General features: G+C 52.9%; 2 protein-coding genes across 2 annotated transcripts in view; both read left to right on the forward strand.

The window, feature by feature from the left end:
• LOC121162752 (speedy protein E4-like) lies at positions 1–17,063 on the forward strand. Its single transcript, XM_040989960.1, has 7 exons — positions 1–103; positions 568–804; positions 1,279–1,337; positions 1,767–1,852; positions 2,481–2,658; positions 2,783–2,882; positions 16,988–17,063. Exons 1-6 carry the CDS (start codon positions 1–3, stop codon positions 2,840–2,842), a joined length of 723 nt encoding a protein of 240 aa, XP_040845894.1. The 3' UTR covers positions 2,843–2,882; positions 16,988–17,063.
• LOC121162753 (speedy protein E4-like) overlaps positions 16,490–25,728 on the forward strand; it is a 19,015-nt gene continuing 9,776 nt past the window's right edge. Inside the window, exons 1-6 of the mRNA XM_040989961.1 lie at positions 16,490–16,592; positions 17,057–17,293; positions 17,768–17,826; positions 18,256–18,341; positions 18,971–19,148; positions 19,272–19,371. Coding sequence (XP_040845895.1) covers positions 16,490–16,592; positions 17,057–17,293; positions 17,768–17,826; positions 18,256–18,341; positions 18,971–19,148; positions 19,272–19,331 — 723 coding nt within the window. The 3' untranslated portion in view covers positions 19,332–19,371. The remainder of the gene's footprint in view (positions 16,593–17,056; positions 17,294–17,767; positions 17,827–18,255; positions 18,342–18,970; positions 19,149–19,271; positions 19,372–25,728) is intronic.

Consider the following 25,728-nt stretch of genomic DNA (forward strand, 5'->3'; position numbering starts at 1 on the left):
ATGGCCAGCTGCGAACCGGACCCCCAGATCGAGGACTGTCCCCTGGAGGCGCTGGTGGATGATGAGGTCCCAGGACCACCAGATGAGGGGCCCGAGGGAGCAGGTGACTCACAATCTCACTGGGGAGGAGGAGGGTGGCAGCAGTCCTAGGGAGCTGAGGACAAGTGTGATGGCAAAGAAGGCCTCGGGGGGTCAGGATTGGAGGACAGGCCTCCAAGAGGAGACCAGGATGCCCACAAGGACACAACCCCAGGGAGCTAGGCACGGCAGTGGGGGGATTGGGAATGGGGCAGGTGTCCTGGCTTCCATTACAGGCTAGAAGACAGGCTGGGCAATGTTGGGTGTTGGGGGTGGTACCAAGTGTGCCATGTGTCAAGGAGCAGGCGGCCTCAGGAGGAGGCCCCAAGCTGGGGCTGGGGAGCATGGCAGCTTTCAGTTATTCTGTGGGGGCCAAGACTAGAGATGGCCCGTCACAACAGAGCCAATTCCTTCCCACAGCCCCACACGTGGACACCAGCTCCCAGCCCCAGAGTTCTGCCGGCAGCACAAAGAGGCCTTGGTCCACAGCCTTCTCAAACTCGGGGTCAGACTCAGAGACAGAGGTGACAACAGAGATGCAGGGCATATGGCCTCGGGGCTGCAGGGCGAGCTGGCCCCGGAGACCAACCCAAAGGTGCACACAAAGCACAGAGCCCACGGAGAATTGGGATGTGGAGTGGCTCCTGGGGCTGAAGATGAGGCTCAAGAAGCAGCGTGTGTCGACGGTGCTGCCTGAGCACCACAAGGTCTTCAACAGGCTGCTCGGTAGGGCATGAGACTCGGGGAGGGTTGTGGGGGGTGCTTCGGAGGGAAGGGACAGGTCCTGGGGGACCTGGATGGAGCCTCACCTGTGTAGCCAGAAAGACTGGGGGCCTGGGGAGAGCCCTGGATCTGCCAGCCTCTCTGATACACATGAGCTCTTGCTGCCCACGTCCACCAGCGGGGCTGCGGAGATGCCGGGCTCACTGTAAATGCCGGGCTGCCTCCCACTGATCACCCCATACAGACTGAAACAGGCCTCAGTGGCACATGGGCAGCCACGGGCATGTGCACAGGCCCAGGACACACATCCATGCTGGACCAAGCCCTTCCACACTGGCAGCCACAGACCCTTGCTTGCCAGCCACATGTGCCCAGCCTCTGCATGGCTGCTGGACCCTTGGCTCTGACCTGACACTTCCCCAGAAGAGGCCAGGGCCCGCCTGCTTCTCAGCCTAACACACTGGCCCCTTTCCCCAGAGGATCCCGTGGTCAAGCGGTTCCTGGCCTGGGACAAGCAGCTCAGAGTATCTGACAAGGTGAGTGGGCCCGACACACGGGGATAGATTGGGTTGGGGGACACAGGGCATAGCACCCCTGCAGTCATCTGCCCCTGCACGTGCCTCCACCCAGCACGCACACACAGTGCCTGCCCTTTCCTGACGGGCCCCGCATGTATGACGGAGCCTGTGGCATCTCTGCTCCCCACTGAGACTGCTGCCTCTGTGCCAGGCCCCAGGTCAGGCCAGCCTGGATGTCACAACTCTCGTGGGCATCCCTGATGATCAGGGCCCAGGTGCCCAGCTTCCTGCTCCTCCAGAGCCCTGGGAACCCCAGCTGCCCTCACACAGGGCCCTGGCAGTGGCAAGGCTACACTGAGTGGCAACAGCCCACTGCCCCAATACCCACCACCCTGTCCTGATTCTCGTCAAGTCATGACTCGTGTCGTGCTGCCCTCTCTCCATCAGTACCTGCTGGCCATGGTCATCGCCTACCTCAGCCGAGCCGGCCTCTACCCATGGCAGTACAGGCGCATTCATTTCTTCGTAGCTCTGTGAGTATTCTGCTTCCCGACTCTCTGCCCTGGAACATGCAGGACTGAGTCCTCCCTCCACCTGCAACAGCAGAGTCAGCTCCAACACCACACCCTCCCTCTGCTTCTCTGGCCTCCCAGCGCTGCTGCCCAGCCCGCTTCCGGGGGCACCCTTTCTGATCCCTGACCTGCTGGGCCCAGGCCCGTGTGGCAGGGTCACGTCACAGTGCCCACAGGCTCTTACAGGCTTGGCCCTACTTGAGTGTAAGATGACAGCTCAGCTCCTGCCCTTTTGTGGCACCTCATTCACTCTGCACAAGGCCTTGCCTGGTACATGCCATGGGTCAGAGAGTTGACAGGGAATGTGGAACTACAAGCTGCATGTGGAATGAGTGCACGGGAGTGGATGGACACGCTGTGTCTGCCCTTGGGGGCACGTCTGTGTCGTTGGGGAGGTGTGTGCACCTGCATCATGGTGAAGGGGTGGGGAGGGGGAGGGCAGGGATGCAGTGCCCAGGGCCCAGGAGGGAGGCATTCTCTGCCAGTTCCTGTCCAGCTACAGGGGCACTGAGGGCTCCCATGCAGAAGCTGAGCTTGGCCAGAGGTCTTCCCGCTGGGCCCGCGCAAAGAGATGGGCTTCTTTTCCCAGCTACCTGGCCAACGACATGGAGGAGGACGAAGAGGACGACGAGCCTCCCAAGCAGGCCATCTTGTCCTTCCTCTTCGGCAAGGATGACGCCCAGCGGCCCCTCTTCGACCACCTGCGCCTGCAGTTCATGCGCTGCATGGGCTGGAAGGCCTGGGTCACCCTGGAGGAGTGTGAGGAGGTGGGTGAGGCTGGGGCGGCTTGAGCAGGACCCAGGAGCAGGGCTGCAGGGCCCGGGGCTTGGGATGTGGGGACAGGCAAGAAGGGCCAGGGAAGAGCCTCTGAGGGAACGTTTGTCTTTCCAGATCCAAGCCTATGACCCAGAGCTCTGGGTGTGGGGGCGAGACCGGGCCCTCCTAGCCTAAGCTGCTGCACTGACACCAGTGGTCACCGGCCAGAGGGCAGGTGCGTGCAGGTCCTCGGGGTGGGCTGGGAGGGGGCTGTCTCCAGTCTGGGAGATCTGGGGACCCCTTGAGCTGCACTCCCTTTTGTCACCCCCACCTTTCTAAACCTGGTCCAGATCCACAGTGGGAGATGATTAGATGAGATGATTGGATGGGACTGTGTGCATGTCCACACCTCCCATTCAATTCTGCCGTGCTCTGCAGTCACCCACACTCACTTTCCAACAACCCTCACCACGTTGGCCACTCCAGCATCAACGCTGGCCCCTGACTCCCACCCCTGCCGCCTTGTCCCCTCCTGCAAGCTTCCACCCCAGCAACACCTCCAGCATGGCCAGTGCAGCTGCACAATTGTGTGGCAGCTCTCATGGGGGACCATGCATGCATGACTCTCCTTTGGGGTGGGGAGGGCACCAGCTAAACATCTCTATCTACTTTCCAAGTATTCCTATGCTCATGGAATTTGCCAGAACGCGGAAGGGTAAGCACAGCAACATCCTGCATGGTGGTCACCCCGACTCATCAGTTCCTGTCAGGGATGGGGGCTGGGCAAGGATGCACCTTGGGCCGTGAGCTGAGTGGTTAGGGTCCGGGATTGGGCATGGGCTCTCCTGTTGGCGAGTGGCCCACCTCAGGCCCAGAGTCAGGGACCCCCACTGACAGGCCGAGGATGGCTGACAAAGACCAGAGTACAGAACCAAGGGCCAGGGCGCCAGGGAGTCTGTCTCCCAGCCCACCCGTGGGGACTGAACTGGCTGCGAGTCACGTCTGACTGGGTCTCTCCTGCTTCCAGGTCGGTGAGCCCAGGGGAGACGTTCTTCAGCAACAGCAGCAGTCCAGACACCAAGGGCCACTGCGAGACAGGCGACAGGCCTGCTGGCCGACAGTCTGGAACAACCCAGACTCTTCGACAACAGCGTCCCCGCCAAGTACTCCTGCCAGCTGTGGGCACTCCCGGGGCTGTGCGGTGGGACAGGCCTTCTATCCACTTCCATCCTGGCCCGACACTCCATCAAACTGGCACAACTGATCTCCTCCCCTGAGACAGCAGCTGCAGCCCTACTCCTTTATTGATTTAGTCACTCAGTTTTCAACTATCTGGTCCCCACGGTCAAAAACCATCAGAGGGGTCCCACTCTTGAACCCATCATTTGTTTGAATTGCACTCCAATTTTACTCATACTTCTAATGGAGTGCATATTCTATATATAGCTCTTACAGAATGTATACATATTAAGATATATTTTCTTAGAAAAATATTTTTAAAACGCTATTTTTAGAGATACCTTATTAAATTTATTGCACATCGTTTTGAAATAGGGGGCAGAATTGGGAGGGGGGCTACAGGGAGTCGCTCAAACTAGGCTGCAGCTCCCACTGGTTCGCGGGAGGACTGAATAGGAAGTGGATAGGATTCAGCTGGACTACAACACACTCGTTGGGTTATGAGGAAGACAGGGCTGGAAACAGAATGGACCCAGCAAGCTTAACGACCAGCATGTGCATAAGCTGACTGGGGTGACGGACAGTGCTGGACTCTGTACTAGCAAACTCACGCAAGAATCAGGTCTGGGATCATCTCAGAGGAAGTTTCTTTGGAGATCCCTCCAACGGAACTGCTGATCTTAGAAGCCCAACCACCAAGAGACTGTCCGCCAGTGGACTCTGAATAGGTTTCCTTGCGATTGGAACTGCGAGACTGGCAGCAATCCAGAACTGATGAACTACCAAAACTGCTTGAGCAGGACCCTCGGAGCGCGCCTCCCCTTGGGGATCTGGCATGGGTGGTAGGCTGGGTGGGGCTTTGCCCTTTGTTACTCCCCTAACCCCAGAAAAACAGACAAAAATGCTAATATTAGTGTGGAAACAATGCTATTACCCACTTTCACCCTGTAGCCCTTGAATCTCAGGACCCTAATCAACTAAGTCAGAGTATAAAGAAAAAAAAATTTATAAAACGCTATTTTTAGAGATAATGTATTACATTTATTGCACATAGTTTTGAAATGGCCACTGTTGTGGAATCGTGGCTTGTATACTGTTGTTGGCATTTTGACTGTTATGTTATATATATATATGGAATTTTGTACAACATTAAAAATTTTTTAACTCATCTGCCCTGGACACCATGAGGACCGTGGTCAATATGTGAGGGGAGAACATGAACTACACCTCTTGGGGTCTTGTAATAAAACAGTCTCCTTACCTCCACCATGCATGCTGGCTTTTCTGTCCCATCTTGCGTGCTGTCAGGTGGTCTTGCTGCGCCATGGCGTGGTGGTCCCTTGACTCCCTCGCTGGACCCTGAGCACTGATGGTGACTGACTCTTCACCTGCAAAGGGCCTTGGAGCGGGAGGCGTGGCCTGCACTGCAGTGCAGAGAGACCCAGGGTGCAAAGCTGGCAGGGGCCTGTCGGTTAGATGATAGGGACAAGGAAAGTCAGCTCCTGGGTTAGTCCCCAAACAAAGCTCCACAAGCACCAGGGCTGGGCCAGAGGCACACGCGGGAGGCTGACACCTCTGTGGGCAGCACCGGGCAGCGGGGACATTCACCTGTGCTCAGGGAAGACAGGACCACCCCTCCCTCATGTGCAGGGTCCCACACCTGCGGTGGAGGATACCTCTTCCTCCTCGGCTCCTGAGGCCAATGCACTCTCCCCTCCTGTCACCAGTTCACTGCAGGAAGACCCTGCTGGCCACACCCTGGCTGGCTGCTTCTGCTCCTTGCCTGCTATGTCTGCTCTCTCCAGCACTCCATACTTCCTGCTGGAGGCCAGGCAGCCTGTGGTCTCTTTGGTGACAGTCCCCACCTGTCCCCTAGGCTCAGCAGGCTTCCTCTCTCTCTTTACACAGTCGTGCTCTATGTGCTCCACTGAATGGAGCAACAGCGTTTGATAGGACGCACCAGACACCCTCTGTGAAGACAGGGCCAGGGAGCCTGCCAGAGTATGGGGAAGTACAAAGGGGAGCTCCTGCCAACTCCAGAGCTTCCAAACATGGACTTCTTGATCACAAACACAGAGCTACAGAGAGGGACAGAGGGACAGACAGAGAGAAAGCTTCCATCTGCTGGCTTCCTTCCCTGAGGGCTGCAACAGCCAGCACTGTCCCAGGGAGAAGCCCACATTCCAGAACTTCATCAGGGTCTCCTGCACAGGTGACCATTCGGCTATCTACTGCTGCAGCTTCCCAGGTTGTGTTCACGCAGCTGCAAGGGAAACACAGCAGCCGGGACATGAACTGACATCTCTGTGAGATCTTCTGTGTTTGTGGGGAAGGGGGCAAGGAGGGGGCTGGCTCAGAGGCACATGCTCAGGAGGGAGGGAGGGAGCCATTGCTTTCCACTTCCCTCACGGTAGCCTGTGCATGGAATGTTTTGTGTGTTGTTTGGTTTTGTGCATGCTGCCCTATCAGTGGGGCGATGTAGGTTGAGGAGGACCAGATGGCACAAGAGCCTCGATTCAGCTCCCAGCAGCGTGGCCATCCAGCCTGCGACCTAGCCGCCAGCTGAGGCACAAACAACATGGCCCCAACCTGGCACCACAAGAGCACAGCACCTGCCTCTGAAGATAGAAATTGGGACTGATAATATTAGGTTGCATGATAATACTAACTAACAGGCTAGAGAACCAAGTCTGAGGAAGATTGTGTGAGGTATCTGTGGACTCATCCCTGTGCAACTGCAATACTCACTGGTTTGCTCAGGAGTTAGGGTGGCCATGCGTTGAGCTAGGCATGACCAAGGAACCCGCTGGCACTCATGGAAACTCGGGTTGGGAACAGACCCAACTCATCCAGGATGCAGCACCTGCAGGAACACACACACACACACAAATAAATGATATGTAGTGGCAAGGGCAACATCATACATCAGCTCACACAAAGGACAAGACAGAGGGTGCAGACTGCAGGGTTAGGGGCTAGAAACCTCTAGAACAAGTGAGATCTGGGTGTGGGAGTCGGCCTGGTGGGGGAAGGTGGGGAACTCCCCAGCTGGGCTCTAGCCCTCACTGCTGAGCACATGAGGCAAGCTGGCAATTGGTCAGTCCGGGCAAGGCTACTCCACTTGTTGTCAAGTGTATCGGGTGTTTCTGGTGGAGGGGTAACTGGTGCATGTGGCAGGGCCAGAGAAAATCGTGGCACACTAGCATATGCAGGATTCCAGATGCATTGTGTGCTAGTAGGTTAGGCTATCATAACAACTTGCAGCATGAAAGCCTGGGATGACACCAGACTTGACTAGGCTAGGTTGCACCCAACCCCAGTCCCCATAAGAATTGAGCCTTGGGCTGGCTCACCTGGTTAGATTGCAGCATCTGATGGGAAAGGCCAAGATGGGTGATGGGTTACGCCAGGCTGGGTCAGAGCATGCACTGGCACATCCAAGCTCTATGGCTGGGAGCAGGTCTTCTCGGGAAGGTAAGAGGATGCCCCAGCTAGGGTACGGTTCCCACTGGAGAGTGCCAGAGCCAGAATTGGGGTGGCAAACTGGGCTGGACAGGTCTGCAGTATCCCTCAGCATGTGTGTGGACACGTCTGGGGGTGTGCCAAACTAGGTCAGCTCTAGCACCAACTAGTGCCTGAAAGAGCCAGCGCAGGAACTGGTGCTCTGCAGGACCAGGGCACATGTAGGATGGAGTAGCCTAGGTCTCTGCCCCAACTGAGTCTCGTGATGAACGAGCCTTGGCTGTGCTGAAACCTGCAACAGTAAGAACTGGAGGGCACAGCGCCTTGGCCCAATGGCTAAAGTCTTTGCCTTGAAGGCACCAGGATCCCATAGCAGTGCTGGTTCTCATTCTGGCAGCCCTGCTTCTCATCCAGAGCCCTGCTTATTGTTGGGGAAAGCAATCAAGGACAGCACAAAGCCTTGGGACCCTGCACCCACATGGTAGACCCGCAAGGGGATCTGGGCTCCTGATTGGGATCAGTGCAGCTCTGGCCATTGTGCTCATTTGGGGAGTGAATCATTGGACAGAAGATAGTTCTCTTTACTTCTCTTCCTCTTTGTGTATGATTTTGAAATCAAAATGAACATATAGTTTAAAATATAAAAAGAACTGGAATGCTTTGTAGGCCAGCCTGGAAAGGCCACTGTTCCTGGCAGATCTAAGGATGTGGACTAAGTAGTGTGAGCCCACTGACCCAACAGTGTGCAAGAAATTGGCTTTGGGAGAGATTCTGAATGGGGAGCTTGGGATACTATTCTGACAGAACACAGTCCTGACAGGTGAGCACAAGAACCACAATAAGGTGCATTCCAGACCCAGACCCAGCAAGGGAAAGGTACCCAGCAACATATATTTGCCATAGGCTGGTGGCAGATTAGGCTGAACCAGTGCACACCACCCACTGGTGAATCTGAGCACCAGGACAAAGTGTGGGTCAGGCCACACCTCGTCACAACACATACCAGTACACAGTACAGCTGGGATTGGGTGCCTACCTGGCTGGGCTAGGTTGTAATGCTCACCAGCTGAAATTAGGGCGGGCCAGCCGGGGCCAGGCTAGGGCACCCACGGGCAAATGCCAAGACAAGGTGGGCTACAGCCACTCCCACTGGAGACCGTGAGTTGGGATGCAGGCACACCAAACCGGACAGGGCTACAACACCCATGTGCCTCATGTAAGCCAGATCAGGGAAGAGCCAGGCTGGGCTGACTGTCCCTGCTGGTGCAAGCATACAGCACAATGGGTGAGGGTTGGTTGCCTTTGCCACAGCTTCAGACGGAATATGCTGGCACTGGGGGCTAATTCTGTCAAGCTAAACTGCACAACCACCTGGAAACTGCATGATCCAGAAGTGGGCCCAGGACAGAAATAAATAATGGGCACCTCCTTCTTGGGTCAGCATTCCCACTAGAAAACCAATCCTGAAAACCAGGACTGGGGCAGACCTGGCGGGACAGAGTGGCACTCACCAGAATGTGTGGGGGCTGGAGAGTGGAGCTGGTTGGGTTGAACTAGGCTTCAGTGCCCACTGACATGCATGAGAGTTGAATGGGATGTGGGACAGGCTGGGCCAGTTTGCTGTACATACTGGCAAGCACGGACACCAGGGCAGGGGATGGGCCTGGTGGGGGTTATTGCGGGTTGCTATGACTAGGCTGCAACTCCCAATGATTTTTTTTTTTTGCCTGAGGGTTGAGTGTGTGCTGGGCAGAATCGGGATGGACTGCAACACCATTTGGTTCATGTGGATGACAGCGCTGGAAAGGCAACTGACCCAGCAATTGCAACCACCAGCATATGCATAAGCTGACTCGGGTGACAAACTGTGCCAGACCCTGTACTGGCATGCACACACAAGATTCTGTTCTGGAATCACCTCAGACCAACTTTCCCTGGGGATCCCTCCAACTCAACTGCTCATCTCAGAACACTAACCATGCACAGAAGTACAGGTTCCATGGTCTGTTCATGGAGTGCAAGTGTCAAAGCTGAGCCTCCTCAGAGACTCACACGGAGCAGTGGACAGCATTTCCAGGTGCACGTGGAAGATATGGCAGTCCATCAGAAACTTCAGAGGACACTTGGTACCACAACAGAGGACAGAAGACAGAACAAATCATTCAACAATCAACTCCCCCAGCCATGTGTTGGCAATGAATACCTCGGCAAACAGAGACTCTAAGGTGGACTATGTCAATCACTGCATTCTCGAGAGATTCCATCACGCTTGGAATGGCGAGATTGGCAGGAATTCAAACCTGTTGAGCTACCACAACCTCTTGAGTAGGACCTTCAGAGCATGCCCCGAGTCGGTTACTTGGCATGGCGTGGAGGCTAGGTAGGGCTTCTCCCTTTATTTACCTTCTTCAAACACATACAGAACAAGAAAATGTGGAAAAAAAGGTCTCACCCAATTTCCTGTAGCCACTGACCATATGTGCATTAAACAACTATGAAAATGTATCAAACACAAACAAAAAAAACACCAGCCAGGGTAGGTGTGTGACACACTGACTGAGGTCTCCACACTCGCTGACACACACAAGAGCTCTCTCTGGGAACAGACATTCGAGGTCAGTTCACGGCACACACTGGGTGCAGGACAACCTGCTCTGGACTTGGAGCTAAAATGTGGCAACAACTCCACAGTCCCCGTGTAGTGAACAAAATCAGTGGTGGCATCTCCTGAAGGGGGTGGGTGTAGTACTTAGCTTTAGAAAGTGCAAGCTTTTGGGAGAATTAAGATCTGCTGGAATCAGGTGAGGACACATTTCAGCAGACAGAAAAATGTTAGCCCATGTGAAGCACAAAGGGCACATTCCAGGAAATAGGGGAGGACAGAATGACAGCAGAGGGGCACCTGGAGACTGACAGACACAGGAAAGCAGCAGACAAAATGCTGTGGTGTTGCAGTGACCAGTAACCCAGCGGCATTTAGCAAGTGGCGATCTGCATTGCACTGGCGCTCAGAACCCCAGCAGCAACAAGGTGGGAAGGGGCGTTCACCAGAAGCCTAGGAGAACTGTATGTGTTGGGAGCAAACCTGGCCTGATCCACACTCTGTTCTGGTGCTCAGATTCGCAACTGGGTGATGTGTACTGCTTCACTACCCAACTTTTCAACCTACAGATACACAATACACTTTTATTTTTACTGAAAAGGCGGATAGACAGAGAGGAAGATCTTCCGTCCCATGATTCACTCCCCAAGTAAGCGCAACTGCTGATGTTATGCCAATCCGAAGCCAGGAGGCTCTTCTGGGTCTTCCACACGGGCGCAGGGTCCCAAAGCCTTGGGCCATCCTCCACTGCTTTCCCAGGCCACAGGCAGGGAGCTGGATGGGAAGCCAGGCCACCACGATCAGAACCGGCACCCAGATGGGATCCCGGGCATGCAAGGCGAGGACCCAAACCACTGCCACACCACGCTGGGCCTTTTGCTTTTCATCAGTGAATGGAACGTTCTCAGGAACTGACCATGTTTACGCCACAAAACAAGCCTCAGCAAACATAAATAACATCAACATTATACCATGCATCATGGAGTAAGCTAGAGACCAAGAACTCAAAGCAGCCAAGAAGACTTGCAAACACATGGAGGCTGAATAATATGTTACCACATGAGCACTGGATTCAAGAGGAAATGAAAGGAGAGATTTAAAAATTGCTTGAAATCAATGAAGGCATCAACACATAGATTAAATCTGATGAGACACAATCAAGCCAGTGTCAAAATTCATCTCAATCCATGCTTACATTCAGAAACTAGAAAAGCATCAAGTAAATCCACTCTCCTTACAGGAGTCAGACAAACCAGACCAACAACAGCAAGCAATCCCAACATCATGAAGGAAAAGAAATCATCAAAATAAGGGAGGAAATAAACCAAAGAGACACCAAGACTACAGTTCATCAGCTCAATGAATCAAAGAGCTGGTTCTTTGAGAAAATCAACAAAATACACTCCCCACTAGCACAACTCTTCAAAACAAGGAGGGAGAAGATACACATCAATAGCATCAGACATCAGAAAGGAAACATAACAACTGATACCTCAGACAGACAGACAATTCTTACAAACTATCACAAGCAACTCTACAGAAACAAATCAGAAGAGCTAGTAGACATGGATAGATGTTTGGACACATACGAACCACCAAGACTGAATCAAGAAGCAATTAACAATCTAAATAGACCCGTAACATCATTGTCTGTGTTTCAGTCCTTTCCACTCAATCTCTACCATCTCAAAAAAGAAATAAAGAAAAGTTCAGAGAACTAATAGTGATATCCCATTGGTCACTGGTCATCTTTGACGTTTGCAAACTAATTTCTGCTTTTAAGATCCTGTGAAGATGAGAAATACATGCACATATGAACTATCCCTCAGAACAAATCATTTCCCCAGAAAGCAGTTGCTTAGCTTCACTTATGAGCACTTTTTCTTAATATATATCAATGTAGGCACAGCGATTTGGCATAGTGGCTAAAAATCTCGCCTTGAATTTTCTGGGATCCCATATGGGCGCTTGTTCTAATCCCGGAGCTCCACTTCCCATTCAGCTCCCTGTTTGTGGCCTGGAAAGCAGTCAAGGATGGCCCAAAGCCTCGGGACCCTGACCTGCATGGGAGAATTCATGGAAATTCCTCTCTCCTAGCTTCAGATCGGTGCAGCTCCGGCCACTGCCGTCACTTGGAGAGTGAATCATTAGACGTAACATCTTCCTCCCTGTCTCAAATAAATATAAATATTTATTAATAATTACATATATATGTATGTGTGTATTTACATTTATGTCAACGCTGATCCTGGTGTGATAGCTCAATTGGATAATCCTCCCCTTGCAAGCACCAAGATCCTACCTGTGTGCTGCTTTAACTTCTGGCCGCTCCATTTCCCAACTAGCTCCCTGCTTGTGGCCTTGGAGGACACGGAGAAGAGCCCAAAGCCTGGGGACCCTGCACCCGCATGGGAGACCTGCACAAAGCTTCTAGCTCCTGGCTTCTGACTGGCTTGGCTCTGGCGGAGTGGCCATTGCAGAGTGAATATATAGCCATTCACACAATTCAAGGGAGTCTGTGTACCAACTGACTAACACAAGCACTGTTTGTTATACGTGATATTGCCATGTAACTTAGCGACTGATCATGGTACATGCATACAGTGGAAAACTCAAAGGTTACAAAAAAGCAATGAAAAACAAACATCTGTAGAAGAATCTCTAGGTCATACTGTTAAGTGAAGCAAACATAAAAGGCAGATGTTGTGTGCACATTACAAGGGGGAATGATAGCGGAATAAGGGAAGGACACGTTTAAACAAATGGAGAAACATTAGCCCGTGTGAAGCACGAGGGGCACATTCCAGGAAATAGGAGAGCACTGAATCACAGCAGAGGGGGACAAGAGACTGACAGACACAGGAAAGCAGCCGACACAATGGTGTGGCATTGCAGAGACCGATACCCCAGCTGCTTTCAGAACACCACTGGCAGCCAGAACTACACCAGCAACAAGCTGGGAAGGGACTTTCACCAGGAGCTCAGAAGGTGAACCCAGACAAACAACTGCCCGTCCTGCTGGCCTGTTGGATTTCACCAGGAGCAGAGACAGAGCAGCACGTCCCAGACGGGCAGTGAGGGAACAGGGTGGATCTCACAGCCCAGTTGGCCCCCACAAAGCCGACTCAGGTGTCATTTGGTATAGGGAGGCAAAGGCTTTGGGGCAGGACTGAGCATGCACTGAGCTGGGAGTGAACGCATTTCTGGCTCATTTGTTGAGTCAACTGCAACAAAGTGCCATCCTACAGGTTCCACCCAAGAGAGGCACGGGTAGCCCTCAACCTGATAGCCAGCAGATCAACAACTCTACTAGCGGCACATCACGTGCCACTTTGTACAGTGTGGAAAGACTTTAAGACTGTAGGACAAGAGTGAGCTGTGCATGTGCTGAACGGGGATGAACTCACTGAGCTCAGTGCATTGCACTGGTCCCACAGGGAAGAACACCGACTTTGGCATTGTATGGGTCAAAATAGGTACATGTGGCCCTCTGCCTAACAGCCAACAGGTTCAGGAAGGATCAGCACCAACAACAATCCAGTTATACAAGACACCGGATGCCTCCCTAATTCTGGGACCTCCTCTAACTCAAAACCGGAAAAAGATCCTATAGACAATGGTGCAGCCTCAGCTTGGTATCACAGCAGGTGGAGATGGAAAGCCAGGAGCTGGGGCTACGCAGACCATGCTAAAATCGAACATAAGAATCCAGACCTGGAACTCGTGGAGGGAGTGGCACAAGGGATTGCAAGCAAAGAGCCACGTGCCAACCACAAAAAGAAAAATCAAATTGCAGACTTGTGGGTGACACAGCTTAGAAACCTGCCCCAAGGAGAAGAATCTCACAACCTCAAGTACAGTGACCAAGAGAAAGGAAGAGACAGAGACACAATGCATGTTACTCAAGACTCCCTTGCAAAGCAGCAAAACCCTTGGTCAATCTCAGAGTGAACTGAGGAAGACATCAAGAACATGAGGGATAATCCTCAAGACTCTCGAATCCTCACAAAGGACTATCAGTACGGGCACCAAGGACTTCATCCCAACAGCCAAGCAGAACACGCGGAATGGCAGTGCCTCTGGAGGCCGAGAACTCCGAGGTCACCCAGCCCCGTCTGGATCTGCTACATGGGATGGAAGAAGCTCAAATCCTTCCTCACATGATCCAAGGTCCTCGGAACAACAGCCAGGAGCCCAGAGTCGTCTGCAGAAACACAACAACAGTAGGCTTCCTTCAGGACCAGGCAGAGCAGCTTTTTCTGGTCCTTACTTAGTTCCTACTTGGATCCCCACCCTCTCTTGCAACGACCATCAGGGTCGCTCCGGATCCCCTGCCCCCACCCCCAGAAAACTAGAATAGATACACAGAAATACAAGCAAAGCTTAGAACCAGACAGGAAATGGTCAGCATGGATCCACATAAACCTTACGAGGTAGGAAACAAAGGATTAGTTACTCCTCAAAGGATTAGTTACTCCTCACTAGGGGATTGGAGATTTCTCTGCACACCCCTCCTAAAACGCTTCTGCACCTCAACTGTTGACAAATGCCTTGTTGAAGTTACAAGCCAGTTTAGACTATCCTAAAATCTGCCAAGTTCAGCAAAATTATGCTTCAACACTGTAAACTGATAAACACTAAAATGAAAATAGACACGAGACAGCTGAAAGCACCCGATAGCCACTTCAAGGTGTATAGCAGCCAGTCCTGTGTATCAACAAAAATTGAAATGTCAATGAAGTAGTCAGGATGTGGTTAAGAACTTGCATTTTTTTTAACATATTGTTTACTCAATACTATGTCAGTTGATTCCATAATGGTATCAATTCTTGCTGATATTATGTTGGGGCTTTTAAGGGATCGGGATGATATTCTGCTGGCTCTCCCTTCAGACCACAGAAGGTCTCCCCAGCAAGCCGTTCAACTTCTCTAGACTACAAGGGGCTGGACTCTATGCTGGGTATATGCTTGCAAAGAAAGAATCTCAACTGAACTTGAACTCTGGTCATGCAACAAGGTGGAGGAATCCACCATGGGCAGAGGGGTGGGGGGAATCCCAGTACTTATAAAACTGTGTCACATAAAACAATGTAATTAATAAAAACAAAACAAAAGAACAAACAGAAAAGAAAAAAAAAAAGAAACAAAAAAATGGCAATTAAACTCACAGGAGACCTCTCACAGGAAACTCTACTGGCCAGAAGAGAATGGAGCAACATCTTCCCAATCCTCAAAGCACAAAATGGTCAGCCCACGATGTCGTACCCAGCTAAATTTTGTCTTCACAAATGAAATAAAATGCTTCCAAAGCAAAGAAAAGTGAAAAGAATTTGCCTCTTCCAAAACTGCACTACACAGAAGACTTAAACAGGTTCTCTTCACAGAGTAATGGAATACCACCCACCAAAACCAACAACATCCCAGGAAAAGAACAACAGAAGACTCAATCAATGAACAACCCATTGCTAAAACGACAGGACCAAATTACCACCCATTTACACTAACACTGAAGAGAAATGGCTTCAACTCCTCAATGAAACGTCACAGATTAGTAGACTAGATCTAAAAGAAAAACAAACACATCTGTTTCTTGCCAACAGGACACATCTCTCACCAACAAAAACTAGATCTCATGGATTTTGGAGAACTGGGCCTCCTCACTTGCTAAGCCTGAGCAGTGGACAGCATGCCCAGATGCACTTGGGGCAGATGGCAGCTCACCCAGGTCTGCAGAGGACATTGAGTACCATGTAGACGATGGGAGACAGAACCAATCGGACAACTCTCCAAACCAGGCTTTAGCATCAAGCATCGGGGCAAACGGACACTCTCAGGTGGACAATGTCAGCCAGTGGACCTTGGAAGAATTTCCTCATTCTTGCAGCAACAAAACCAACAGCCTTTCAGAACTATCACAACCCCTTGCGCAGTGCCCTCAGAGCCTGATCCACATCTGGGACCCTGGGATGATATGGGGTGGCTGTCCTCCACCCCCCGGCACTCATGCGGTTAGGATGCTGGGTATGGCTTCACCTCTTCTTCTTCCCTTTCCCCAAGAACAAAGAGAACAAAATGAACATCAGAAGCGATGGTGTCATGCACGGGAGCCTATTCCTCCACCCTTCCCATGGGATACACTGGTACACATGGACATGGATCCATCTCAACTACATAATCAACACCAAAATAAAATCATTTTATCAGACTTGTTGTGGATGAGTAGGGAGGCCAGAGGCCTGGAGTGTGGCTGTGGACAGTGTGGTCAGAGATGGGGTCCTGGGTCAACCAAACAAATGGTCCACACAGGGTCAGGTGTCAGGCAGGTATGGCAGTTACTCCTGCGATGCTTCGAGCTGGTTGCCAGGTTGGAATAACAGATGACATCAGAGGATTCCGCCCCTCCTGATTGGAGGGGCCACACTCACTGGCACCTGCCAGCACTGGCTAACAGCGTCTTCTCCGAGCTGGGCTTCAGTGTTGACTCCCACGCTGAGGAAGATACGACACGGTGCGCTTGAGCCAGCCAGGCTTGATCGGGAAGGACTGAGAGAGATCAGGGTGTGGGTCCGCAACAGGGAGCCACGGTTTTGAGAAAGACCATGGCCAGCTGCGAACCGGACCCCCAGATCGAGGACTGTCCCCTGGAGGCGCTGGTGGATGATGAGGTCCCAGGACCACCAGATGAGGGGCCCGAGGGAGCAGGTGACTCACAATCTCACTGGGGAGGAGGAGGGTGGCAGCAGTCCTAGGGAGCTGAGGACAAGTGTGATGGCAAAGAAGGCCTCGGGGGGTCAGGATTGGAGGAGAGGCCTCCAAGAGGAGACCAGGATGCCCACAAGGACACAACCCCAGGGAGCTAGGCACGGCAGTGGGGGGATTGGGAATGGGGCAGGTGTCCTGGCTTCCATTACAGGCTAGAAGACAGGCTGGGCAATGTTGGGTGTTGGGGGTGGTACCAAGTGTGCCATGTGTCAAGGAGCAGGCGGCCTCAGGAGGAGGCCCCAAGCTGGGGCTGGGGAGCATGGCAGCTTTCAGTTATTCTGTGGGGGCCAAGACTAGAGATGGCCCGTCACGACAGAGCCTATTCCTTCCCACAGCCCCACACGTGGACACCAGCTCCCAGCCCCAGAGTTCTGCCGGCAGCACAAAGAGGCCTTGGTCCACAGCCTTCTCCATCTCGGGGTCAGACTCCGAGACAGAGGTGACAACAGAGATGCAGGGCATATGGCCTCGGGGCTGCAGGGCGAGCTGGCCCCGGAGACCAACCCAAAGGTGCACACAAAGCACAGAGCCCACGGAGAATTGGGATGTGGAGTGGCTCCTGGGGCTGAAGATGAGGCTCAAGAAGCAGCGTGTGTCGACGGTGCTGCCTGAGCACCACAAGGTCTTCAACAGGCTGCTCGGTAGGGCATGAGACTCGGGGAGGGTTGTGGGGGGTGCTTCGGAGGGAAGGGACAGGTCCTGGGGGACCTGGATGGAGCCTCGCCTGTGTAGCCAGAGAGACTGGGGGCCTGGGGAGAGCCCTGGATCTGCCAGCCTCTCTGATACACATGAGCTCTTGCTGCCCACGTCCACCAGCGGGGCTGCGGAGATGCCGGGCTCACTGTAAATGCCGGGCTGTCACCCACTGACCACCCCATACAGACTGAAACAGGCCTCAGTGGCACATGGGCAGCCACGGGCATGTGCACAGGCCCAGGACACACATCCATGCTGGACCAAGCCCTTCCTCACTGGCAGCCACAGACCCTTGCTTGCCAGCCACATGTGCCCAGCCTCTGCATGGCTGCTGGACCCTTGGCTCTGACCTGACACTTCCCCAGAAGAGGCCAGGGCCCGCCTGCTTCTCAGCCTAACACACTGGCCCCTTTCCCCAGAGGATCCCGTGGTCAAGCGGTTCCTGGCCTGGGACAAGCAGCTCAGAGTATCTGACAAGGTGAGTGGGCCCGACACACGGGGATAGATTGGGTTGGGGGACACAGGGCATAGCACCCCTGCAGTCATCTGCCCCTGCACGTGCCTCCACCCAGCACGCACACACAGTGCCTGCCCTTTCCTGACGGGCCCCGCATGTATGACGGAGCCTGTGGCATCTCTGCTCCCCACTGAGACTGCTGCCTCTGTGCCAGGCCCCAGGTCAGGCCAGCCTGGATGTCACAACTCTCGTGGGCATCCCTGATGATCAGGGCCCAGGTGCCCAGCTTCCTGCTCCTCCAGAGCCCTGGGAACCCCAGCTGCCCTCACACAGGGCCCTGGCAGTGGCAAGGCTACACTGAGTGGCAACAGCCCACTGCCCCAATACCCACCACCCTGTCCTGATTCTCGTCAAGTCATGACTCGTGTCGTGCTGCCCTCTCTCCATCAGTACCTGCTGGCCATGGTCATCGCCTACCTCAGCCGAGCCGGCCTCTACCCATGGCAGTACAGGCGCATTCATTTCTTCGTAGCTCTGTGAGTATTCTGCTTCCCGACTCTCTGCCCTGGAACATGCAGGACTGAGTCCTCCCTCCACCTGCAACAGCAGAGTCAGCTCCAACACCACACCCTCCCTCTGCTTCTCTGGCCTCCCAGCGCTGCTGCCCAGCCCGCTTCCGGGGGCACCCTTTCTGATCCCTGACCTGCTGGGCCCAGGCCCGTGTGGCAGGGTCACGTCACAGTGCCCACAGGCTCTTACAGGCTTGGCCCTACTTGAGTGTAAGATGACAGCTCAGCTCCTGCCCTTTTGTGGCACCTCATTCACTCTGCACAAGGCCTTGCCTGGTACATGCCATGGGTCAGAGAGTGTGACAGGGAATGTGGAACTACAAGCTGCATGTGGAATGAGTGCACGGGAGTGGATGGACACGCTGTGTCTGCCCTTGGGGGCACGTCTGTGTCGTTGGGGAGGTGTGTGCACCTGCATCATGGTGAAGGGGTGGGGAGGGGGAGGGCAGGGATGCAGTGCCCAGGGCCCAGGAGGGAGGCATTCTCTGCCAGTTCCTGTCCAGCTACAGGGGCACTGAGGGCTCCCATGCAGAAGCTGAGCTTGGCCAGAGGTCTTCCCGCTGGGCCCGCGCAAAGAGATGGGCTTCTTTTCCCAGCTACCTGGCCAACGACATGGAGGAGGACGAAGAGGACGACGAGCCTCCCAAGCAGGCCATCTTGTCCTTCCTCTTCGGCAAGGATGACGCCCAGCGGCCCCTCTTCGACCACCTGCGCCTGCAGTTCATGCGCTGCATGGGCTGGAAGGCCTGGGTCACCCTGGAGGAGTGTGAGGAGGTGGGTGAGGCTGGGGCGGCTTGAGCAGGACCCAGGAGCAGGGCTGCAGGGCCCGGGCTTGGGATGTGGGGACAGGCAAGAAGGGCCAGGGAAGAGCCTCTGAGGGAACGTTTGTCTTTCCAGATCCAAGCCTATGACCCAGAGCTCTGGGTGTGGGGGCGAGACCGGGCCCTCCTAGCCTAAGCTGCTGCACTGACACCAGTGGTCACCGGCCAGAGGGCAGGTGCGTGCAGGTCCTCGGGGTGGGCTGGGAGGGGGCTGTCTCCAGTCTGGGAGATCTGGGGACCCCTTGAGCTGCACTCCCTTTTGTCACCCCCACCTTTCTAAACCTGGTCCAGATCCACAGTGGGAGATGATTAGATGAGATGATTGGATGGGACTGTGTGCATGTCCACACCTCCCATTCAATTCTGCCGTGCTCTGCAGTCACCCACACTCACTTTCCAACAACCCTCACCACGTTGGCCACTCCAGCATCAACGCTGGCCCCTGACTCCCACCCCTGCCGCCTTGTCCCCTCCTGCAAGCTTCCACCCCAGCAACACCTCCAGCATGGCCAGTGCAGCTGCACAATTGTGTGGCAGCTCTCATGGGGGACATGCATGCATGACTCTCCTTTGGGGTGGGGAGGGCACCAGCTAAACATCTCTATCTACTTTCCAAGTATTCCTATGCTCATGGAATTTGCCAGAATGCGGAAGGGTAAGCACAGCAACATCCTGCATGGTGGTCACCCCGACTCATCAGTTCCTGTCAGGGATGGGGGCTGGGCAAGGACGCACCTTGGGCCGTGAGCTGAGTGGTTAGGGTCCGGGATTGGGCATGGTTTCTCCTGTTGGCGAGTGGCCCACCTCAGGCCCAGAGTCAGGGACCCCCACTGACAGGCCGAGGATGGCTGACAAAGACCAGAGTTCAGAACCAAGGGCCAGGGCGCCAGGGAGTCTGTCTCCCAGCCCACCCGTGGGGACTGAACTGGCTGCGAGTCACGTCTGACTGGGTCTCTCCTGCTTCCAGGTCGGTGAGCCCAGGGGAGACGTTCTTCAGCAACAGCAGCAGTCCAGACACCAAGGGCCACTGCGAGACAGGCGACAGGCCTGCTGGCCGACAGTCTGGAACAACCCAGACTCTTCGACAACAGCGTCCCCGCCAAGTACTCCTGCCAGCTGTGGGCACTCCCGGGGCTGTGCGGTGGGACAGGCCTTCTATCACTTCCATCCTGGCCCGACACTCCATCAAACTGGCACAACTGATCTCCTCCCCTGAGACAGCAGCTGCAGCCCTACTCCTTTATTGATTTAGTCACTCAGTTTCCAACTATCTGGTCCCCACGGTCAAAAACCATCAGAGGGGTCCCACTCTTGAACCCATCATTTGGGTGAATTGCACTAACTCAAATTTTACTCATACTTCTAATGGAGTGCATATTCTATATGTAGTTCTCACATAATGTATACATAATAAGATATATTTTCTTAGAAAAATATTTTTAAAACGCTATTTTTAGAGAAAATTTATTAAATTTATTGCACATCGTTTTGAAATAGGGGGCAGAATTGGGAGGGGGGCTACGGGGAGTCGCTCAAACTAGGCTGCAGCTCCCACTGGTTCGCGGGAGGACTGAATAGGAAGTGGATAGGATTGAGCTGGACTACAACACACTCGTTGGGTTATGAGGAAGACAGGGCTGGAAACAGAATGGACCCAGCAAGCTTAACGACCAGCATGTGCATAAGCTGACTGGGGTGACGGACAGTGCTGGACTCTGTACTAGCAAACTCACGCAAGAATCAGGTCTGGGATCATCTCAGAGGAAGTTTCTTTGGAGATCCCTCCAACGGAACTGCTGATCTTAGAAGCCCAACCACCAAGAGACTGTCCGCCAGTGGACTCTGAATAGGTTTCCTTGCGATTGGAACTGCGAGACTGGCAGCAATCCAGAACTGATGAACTACCAAACCCGCACAATTCTTGTAGGCGATCTCAACACGCCTCTAACACCAATGGACCGGTCTACGAAACAAAAACTCAACAAAGAAACAACAGAGCTCACACAAACAATAGAACAACTGGACTTAGTAGACATATATAGAACTTTTTATCCTAAGGCCACAGACTATACATTCTTCTCAGCGGTGCATGGCACCTTCTCCAGAATCGACCACATGATAGGTCATAAAGCGAATCTAAACAACTTCCAAAACATTAGAATCATACCATGTACCCTCTCAGACCACCATGGGATGAAACTGGAAATCAACAACTCAAAACTCCCCAGGAAGTATAGGCACTCTTGGAAATTGAACAATATGCTATTAAATGAACAATGGGTCAGAGAAGAAATTAAAGATGAGATCAAAAAATTTATGGAAACCAATGAAAACTCTGATACAACATTCCAAAACTTGTGGGACACCGCCAAAGCAGTGCTACGAGGTAGATTCATCGCAATCGGAGCCCATGTCAAGGCCCAAGAAAGACGCCAAATACAGGAACTAACCACACACCTCCAGGATCTGGAAAAACAGCAGCAGAAGAGTCCCACGCACAATAGGAAACAAGAAATCATCAAAACAAGGGAGGAGATAAACCAAATAGAAATCAAAAAAACTATACATAAAATCAACAAATCAAAAAGTTGGTTTTTTGAGAAAATAAACAAAATAGACACTCCACTGGCCCGATTGACCAACAAAAAACAAGAGAAAGTGAGAATCAATAGCATTAAAGATGAAAAAGGCAACACAACAACAGACACTACAATCATTAAGAAAATAATTAGAAATTACTACAAAGAACTGTACTCCCACAAATTTGAGGACCACCAAGAAATAGAAAAGTTCTTGGACTCCCACCACTTACCAAAACTCAGTCCGGAGGCAACTGAAGAATTAAATAAACCCATAACCGAGGTAGAGATTGAAACAGTCATCAAGGATCTCCCAACGAAAAAAAGCCCAGGCCCAGACGGCTTCACTACAGAATTCTACAAAACATTCCGAACAGAACTAACCCCAATCCTCTACAAGCTCTTCAAAACAATAGAGGAGGAAGCAACCCTTCCAAACTCATTCTATGAAGCCAACATCACCTTAATCCAAAAACCGGACAGAGAACCGTCAGAGAAGGAAAACTACAGACCTATTTCTCTGATGAACATTGATGCTAAAATTCTCAACAAAATCCTAGCCAATAGAATTCAAAAAATCATCAGACAGATCATTCATCCGGATCAAGTAGGATTCATCCCTGGAATGCAGGGATGGTTCAACATTCGGAAATCCATAAATGTTATAAACCATATCCAAAAACTGCAAAACAAGAACCACATAATAGTTTCAATAGATGCAGAAAAAGCTTTCGACAAAATCCAACACCTCTTCATGCTAAAAACTCTAGCCAAAGTAGGCATAGATGGGAAAATCCACAACATAATCAAAGCAATTTATGAAAAACCCAACGCCAGTATCATACTGAATAAAACAGTCTTTTTACCTCCACCATGCATGCTGGCTTTTCTGTCCCATCTTGCGTGCTGTCAGGTGGTCTTGCTGCAACTTGCTCCCTCGCTGGACCCTGAGCACTGATGGTGACTGACTCTTCACCTGCAAAGGGCCTTGGAGCGGGAGGCGTGGCCTGCACTGCAGTGCAGAGAGACCCAGGGTGCAAAGCTGGCACGGGCCTGTCGGTTAGATGATAGGGACAAGGAAAGTCAGCTCCTGCTTTAGTCTCCAAACAAAGCTCCACAAGCACCAGGGCTGGGCCAGAGGCACACGCGGGAGGCTGACACCTCTGTGGGCAACACTGGGCAGCGGGGCACATTCACCTGTGCTCAGGGAAGACAGGACCACCCCTCCCTCATGTGCAGGGTCCCACACCTGCGGTGGGGGGCACCTCTTCCTCCTCGGCTCCTGAGGCCAATGCACTCTCCCCTCCTGTCACCAGTTCACTGCAGGAAGACCCTGCTGGCCACGCCCTGGCTGGCTGCTTCTGCTCCTTGCCTGCTATGTCTGCTCTCTCCAGCACTCCATACTTCCTGCTGGAGGCCAGACAGCCTGGAGTCTCTTTGGTGACAGTCCCCACCTGTCCCCTAGGCTCAGCAGGCTTCCTCTCTCTCTTTACACAGTCGTGCTCTATGTGCTCCACTGAATGGAGCAACAGCGTTTGATAGCATGCACCAGACACCCTCTGTGAAGACAGGGCCAGGGAGCCTGCCAGAGTATGGGGAAGTACAAAGGGCAGCTCCTGCCAACTCCAGAGCTTCCAAACATGGACTTCTTGATCACAAACACAGAGCTACAGAGAGGGACAGAGGGACAGACAGAGAGAAAGCTTCCATCTGCTGGCTTCCTTCCCTGAGGGCTGCAACAGCCAGCACTGTCCCAGGGAGAAGCCCACATTCCAGAACTTCATCAGGGTCTCCTGCACAGGTGACCATTCGGCTATCTACTGCTGCAGCTTCCCAGGTTGTGTTCACGCAGCTGCAAGGGAAACACAGCAGCCGGACATGAACTGACATCTCTGTGAGATCTTCTGTGTTTGTGGGGAAGGGGGCAAGGAGGGGGCTGGCTCAGAGGCACATGCTCAGGAGGGAGGGAGGGAGCCATTGCTTTCCACTTCCCTCACGGTAGCCTGTGCATGGAATGTTTTGTGTGTTGTTTGGTTTTGTGCAGGCTGCCCTATCAGTGGGGCAATGTAGGTTGAGGAGGACCAGATGGCACAAGAGCCTCGATTCAGCTCCCAGCAGCGTGGCCATCCAGCCTGCGACCTAGCCGCCAGCTGAGGCACAAACAACATGGCCCCAACCTGGCACCACGAGAGCACAGCACCTGCCTCTGAAGATAGAAAGAGGGACTGATAATATTAGGTTGCATGATAATACTAACAGGCTAGAGAACCAAGTCTGAGGAAGATTGTGTGAGGTATCTGTGGACTCATCCCTGTGCAACTGCAATACTCACTGGTTTGCTCAGGAGTTAGGGTGGCCATGCGTTGAGCTAGGCATGACCAAGGAACCCGCTGGCACTCATGGAAACTCGGGTTGGGAACAGACCCAGCTCATCCAGGATGCAGCACCTGCAGGAACACACACACACAAATAAATGATATGTAGTGGCAAGGGCAACATCATACATCAGCTCACACAAAGGACAAGACAGAGGGTGCAGACTGCATGTAGGGTAGGTGCTAGAAACCTCTAGAACAAGTGAGATCTGGGTGTGGGAGTCGGCCTGGTGGGGGAAGGTGGGGAACTCCCCAGCTGGGCTCTAGCCCTCACTGCTGAGCACATGAGGCAAGCTGGCAATTGGTCAGTCCGGGCAAGGCTACTCCACTTGTTGTCAAGTGTATCGGGTATTTCTGGTGGAGGGGTAACTGGTGCATGTGGCAGGGCCAGAGAAAATCGTGGCACACTAGCATATGCAGGATTCCAGATGCATTGTGTGCTAGTAGGTTAGGCTATCATAGCAACTTGTAGCATGAAAGCCTGGGATGGCACCAGACTTGACTAGGCTAGGTTGCACCCACCCCCAGTCCCCATAAGAATTGAGCCTTGGGCTGGCTCACCTGGTTAGGCTGCAGCATCTGATGGGAAAGGCCAAGATGGGTGATGGGTTATGCCAGGCTGGGTCAGAGCATGCACTGGCACATCCAAGCTCTATGGCTGGGAGCAGGTCTTCTCGGGTAGGTAAGAGGATGCCCCAGCTAGGGTACGGTTCCCACTGGAGAGTGCAAGAGCCAGAATTGGGGTGGCAAACTGGGCTGGACAGGTCTGCAGTATCCCTCAGCATGTGTGTGGACACGTCTGGGGGTGTGTGCCAAACTTGGTTGGGCTCTAGCACCAACTAGTGCCTGCAAGAGCCAGCGCAGGAACTGGTGCTCTGCAGGACCAGGGTACATGTAGGATGGAGTAGCCTAGTTCTCTGCCCCCAACTGGTCTGTGTGAGCAGTGTCTTGGTATGAACAAGTCTTGGCTGTGCTGAAACCTGCAACAGTAAGAACTGGAGGGCACAGCGCCTTGGCCCAATGGCTAAAGTCTTTGCCTTGAAGGCACCAGGATCCCATAGCAGTGCTGGTTCTCATTCTGGCAGCCCTGCTTCTCATCCAGAGCCCTGCTTATTGTTGGGGAAAGCAATCAAGGACAGCACAAAGCCTTGGGACCCTGCACCCACATGGTAGACCCGCAAGGGGATCTGGGCTCCTGATTGGGATCAGTGCAGCTCTGGCCATTGTGCTCACTTGGGGAGTGAATCATTGGACAGAAGATAGTTCTCTTTACTTCTCTTCCTCTTTGTGTATGATTTTGAAATCAAAATGAACATACAGTTTAAAATATAAAAAGAACTGGAATGCTTTGTAGGCCAGCCCGGGAAGGCCACTGTTCCTGGCAGATCTAAGGATGTGGACTAAGTAGTGTGAGCCCACTGACCCAACAGTGTGCAAGAAATTGGCTTTGGGAGAGATTCTGATAGGGGAGCTTGGGATACTATTCTGTCAGGACGCAATGCCTACAGGTGAGCGCAAGAACCACAATAAGGTGCATTCCAGACCCAGACCAGGGAAAGGTACCCAGCAACATATATTT

Source organism: Ochotona curzoniae, unplaced genomic scaffold (genome assembly GCF_017591425.1).
Source record: "Ochotona curzoniae isolate NIBS_2020 unplaced genomic scaffold, NIBS_Ocur_1.0 contig_54, whole genome shotgun sequence".
NCBI classification, from domain to species: Eukaryota; Metazoa; Chordata; class Mammalia; order Lagomorpha; family Ochotonidae; genus Ochotona; species Ochotona curzoniae.

Bases quoted from the DNA above. Each gene is read 5' to 3' on its own strand.
- LOC121162752 (XM_040989960.1), top strand. From the start codon at position 1: ATGGCCAGCTGCGAACCGGACCCCCAGATCGAGGACTGTCCCCTGGAG. The intron at 1,338-1,766 runs GTGAGTGGGCCC...TCTCTCCATCAG, and splicing joins AGCTCAGAGTATCTGACAAG to TACCTGCTGGCCATGGTCAT. The intron at 1,853-2,480 runs GTGAGTATTCTG...TTCTTTTCCCAG, and splicing joins ATTCATTTCTTCGTAGCTCT to CTACCTGGCCAACGACATGG.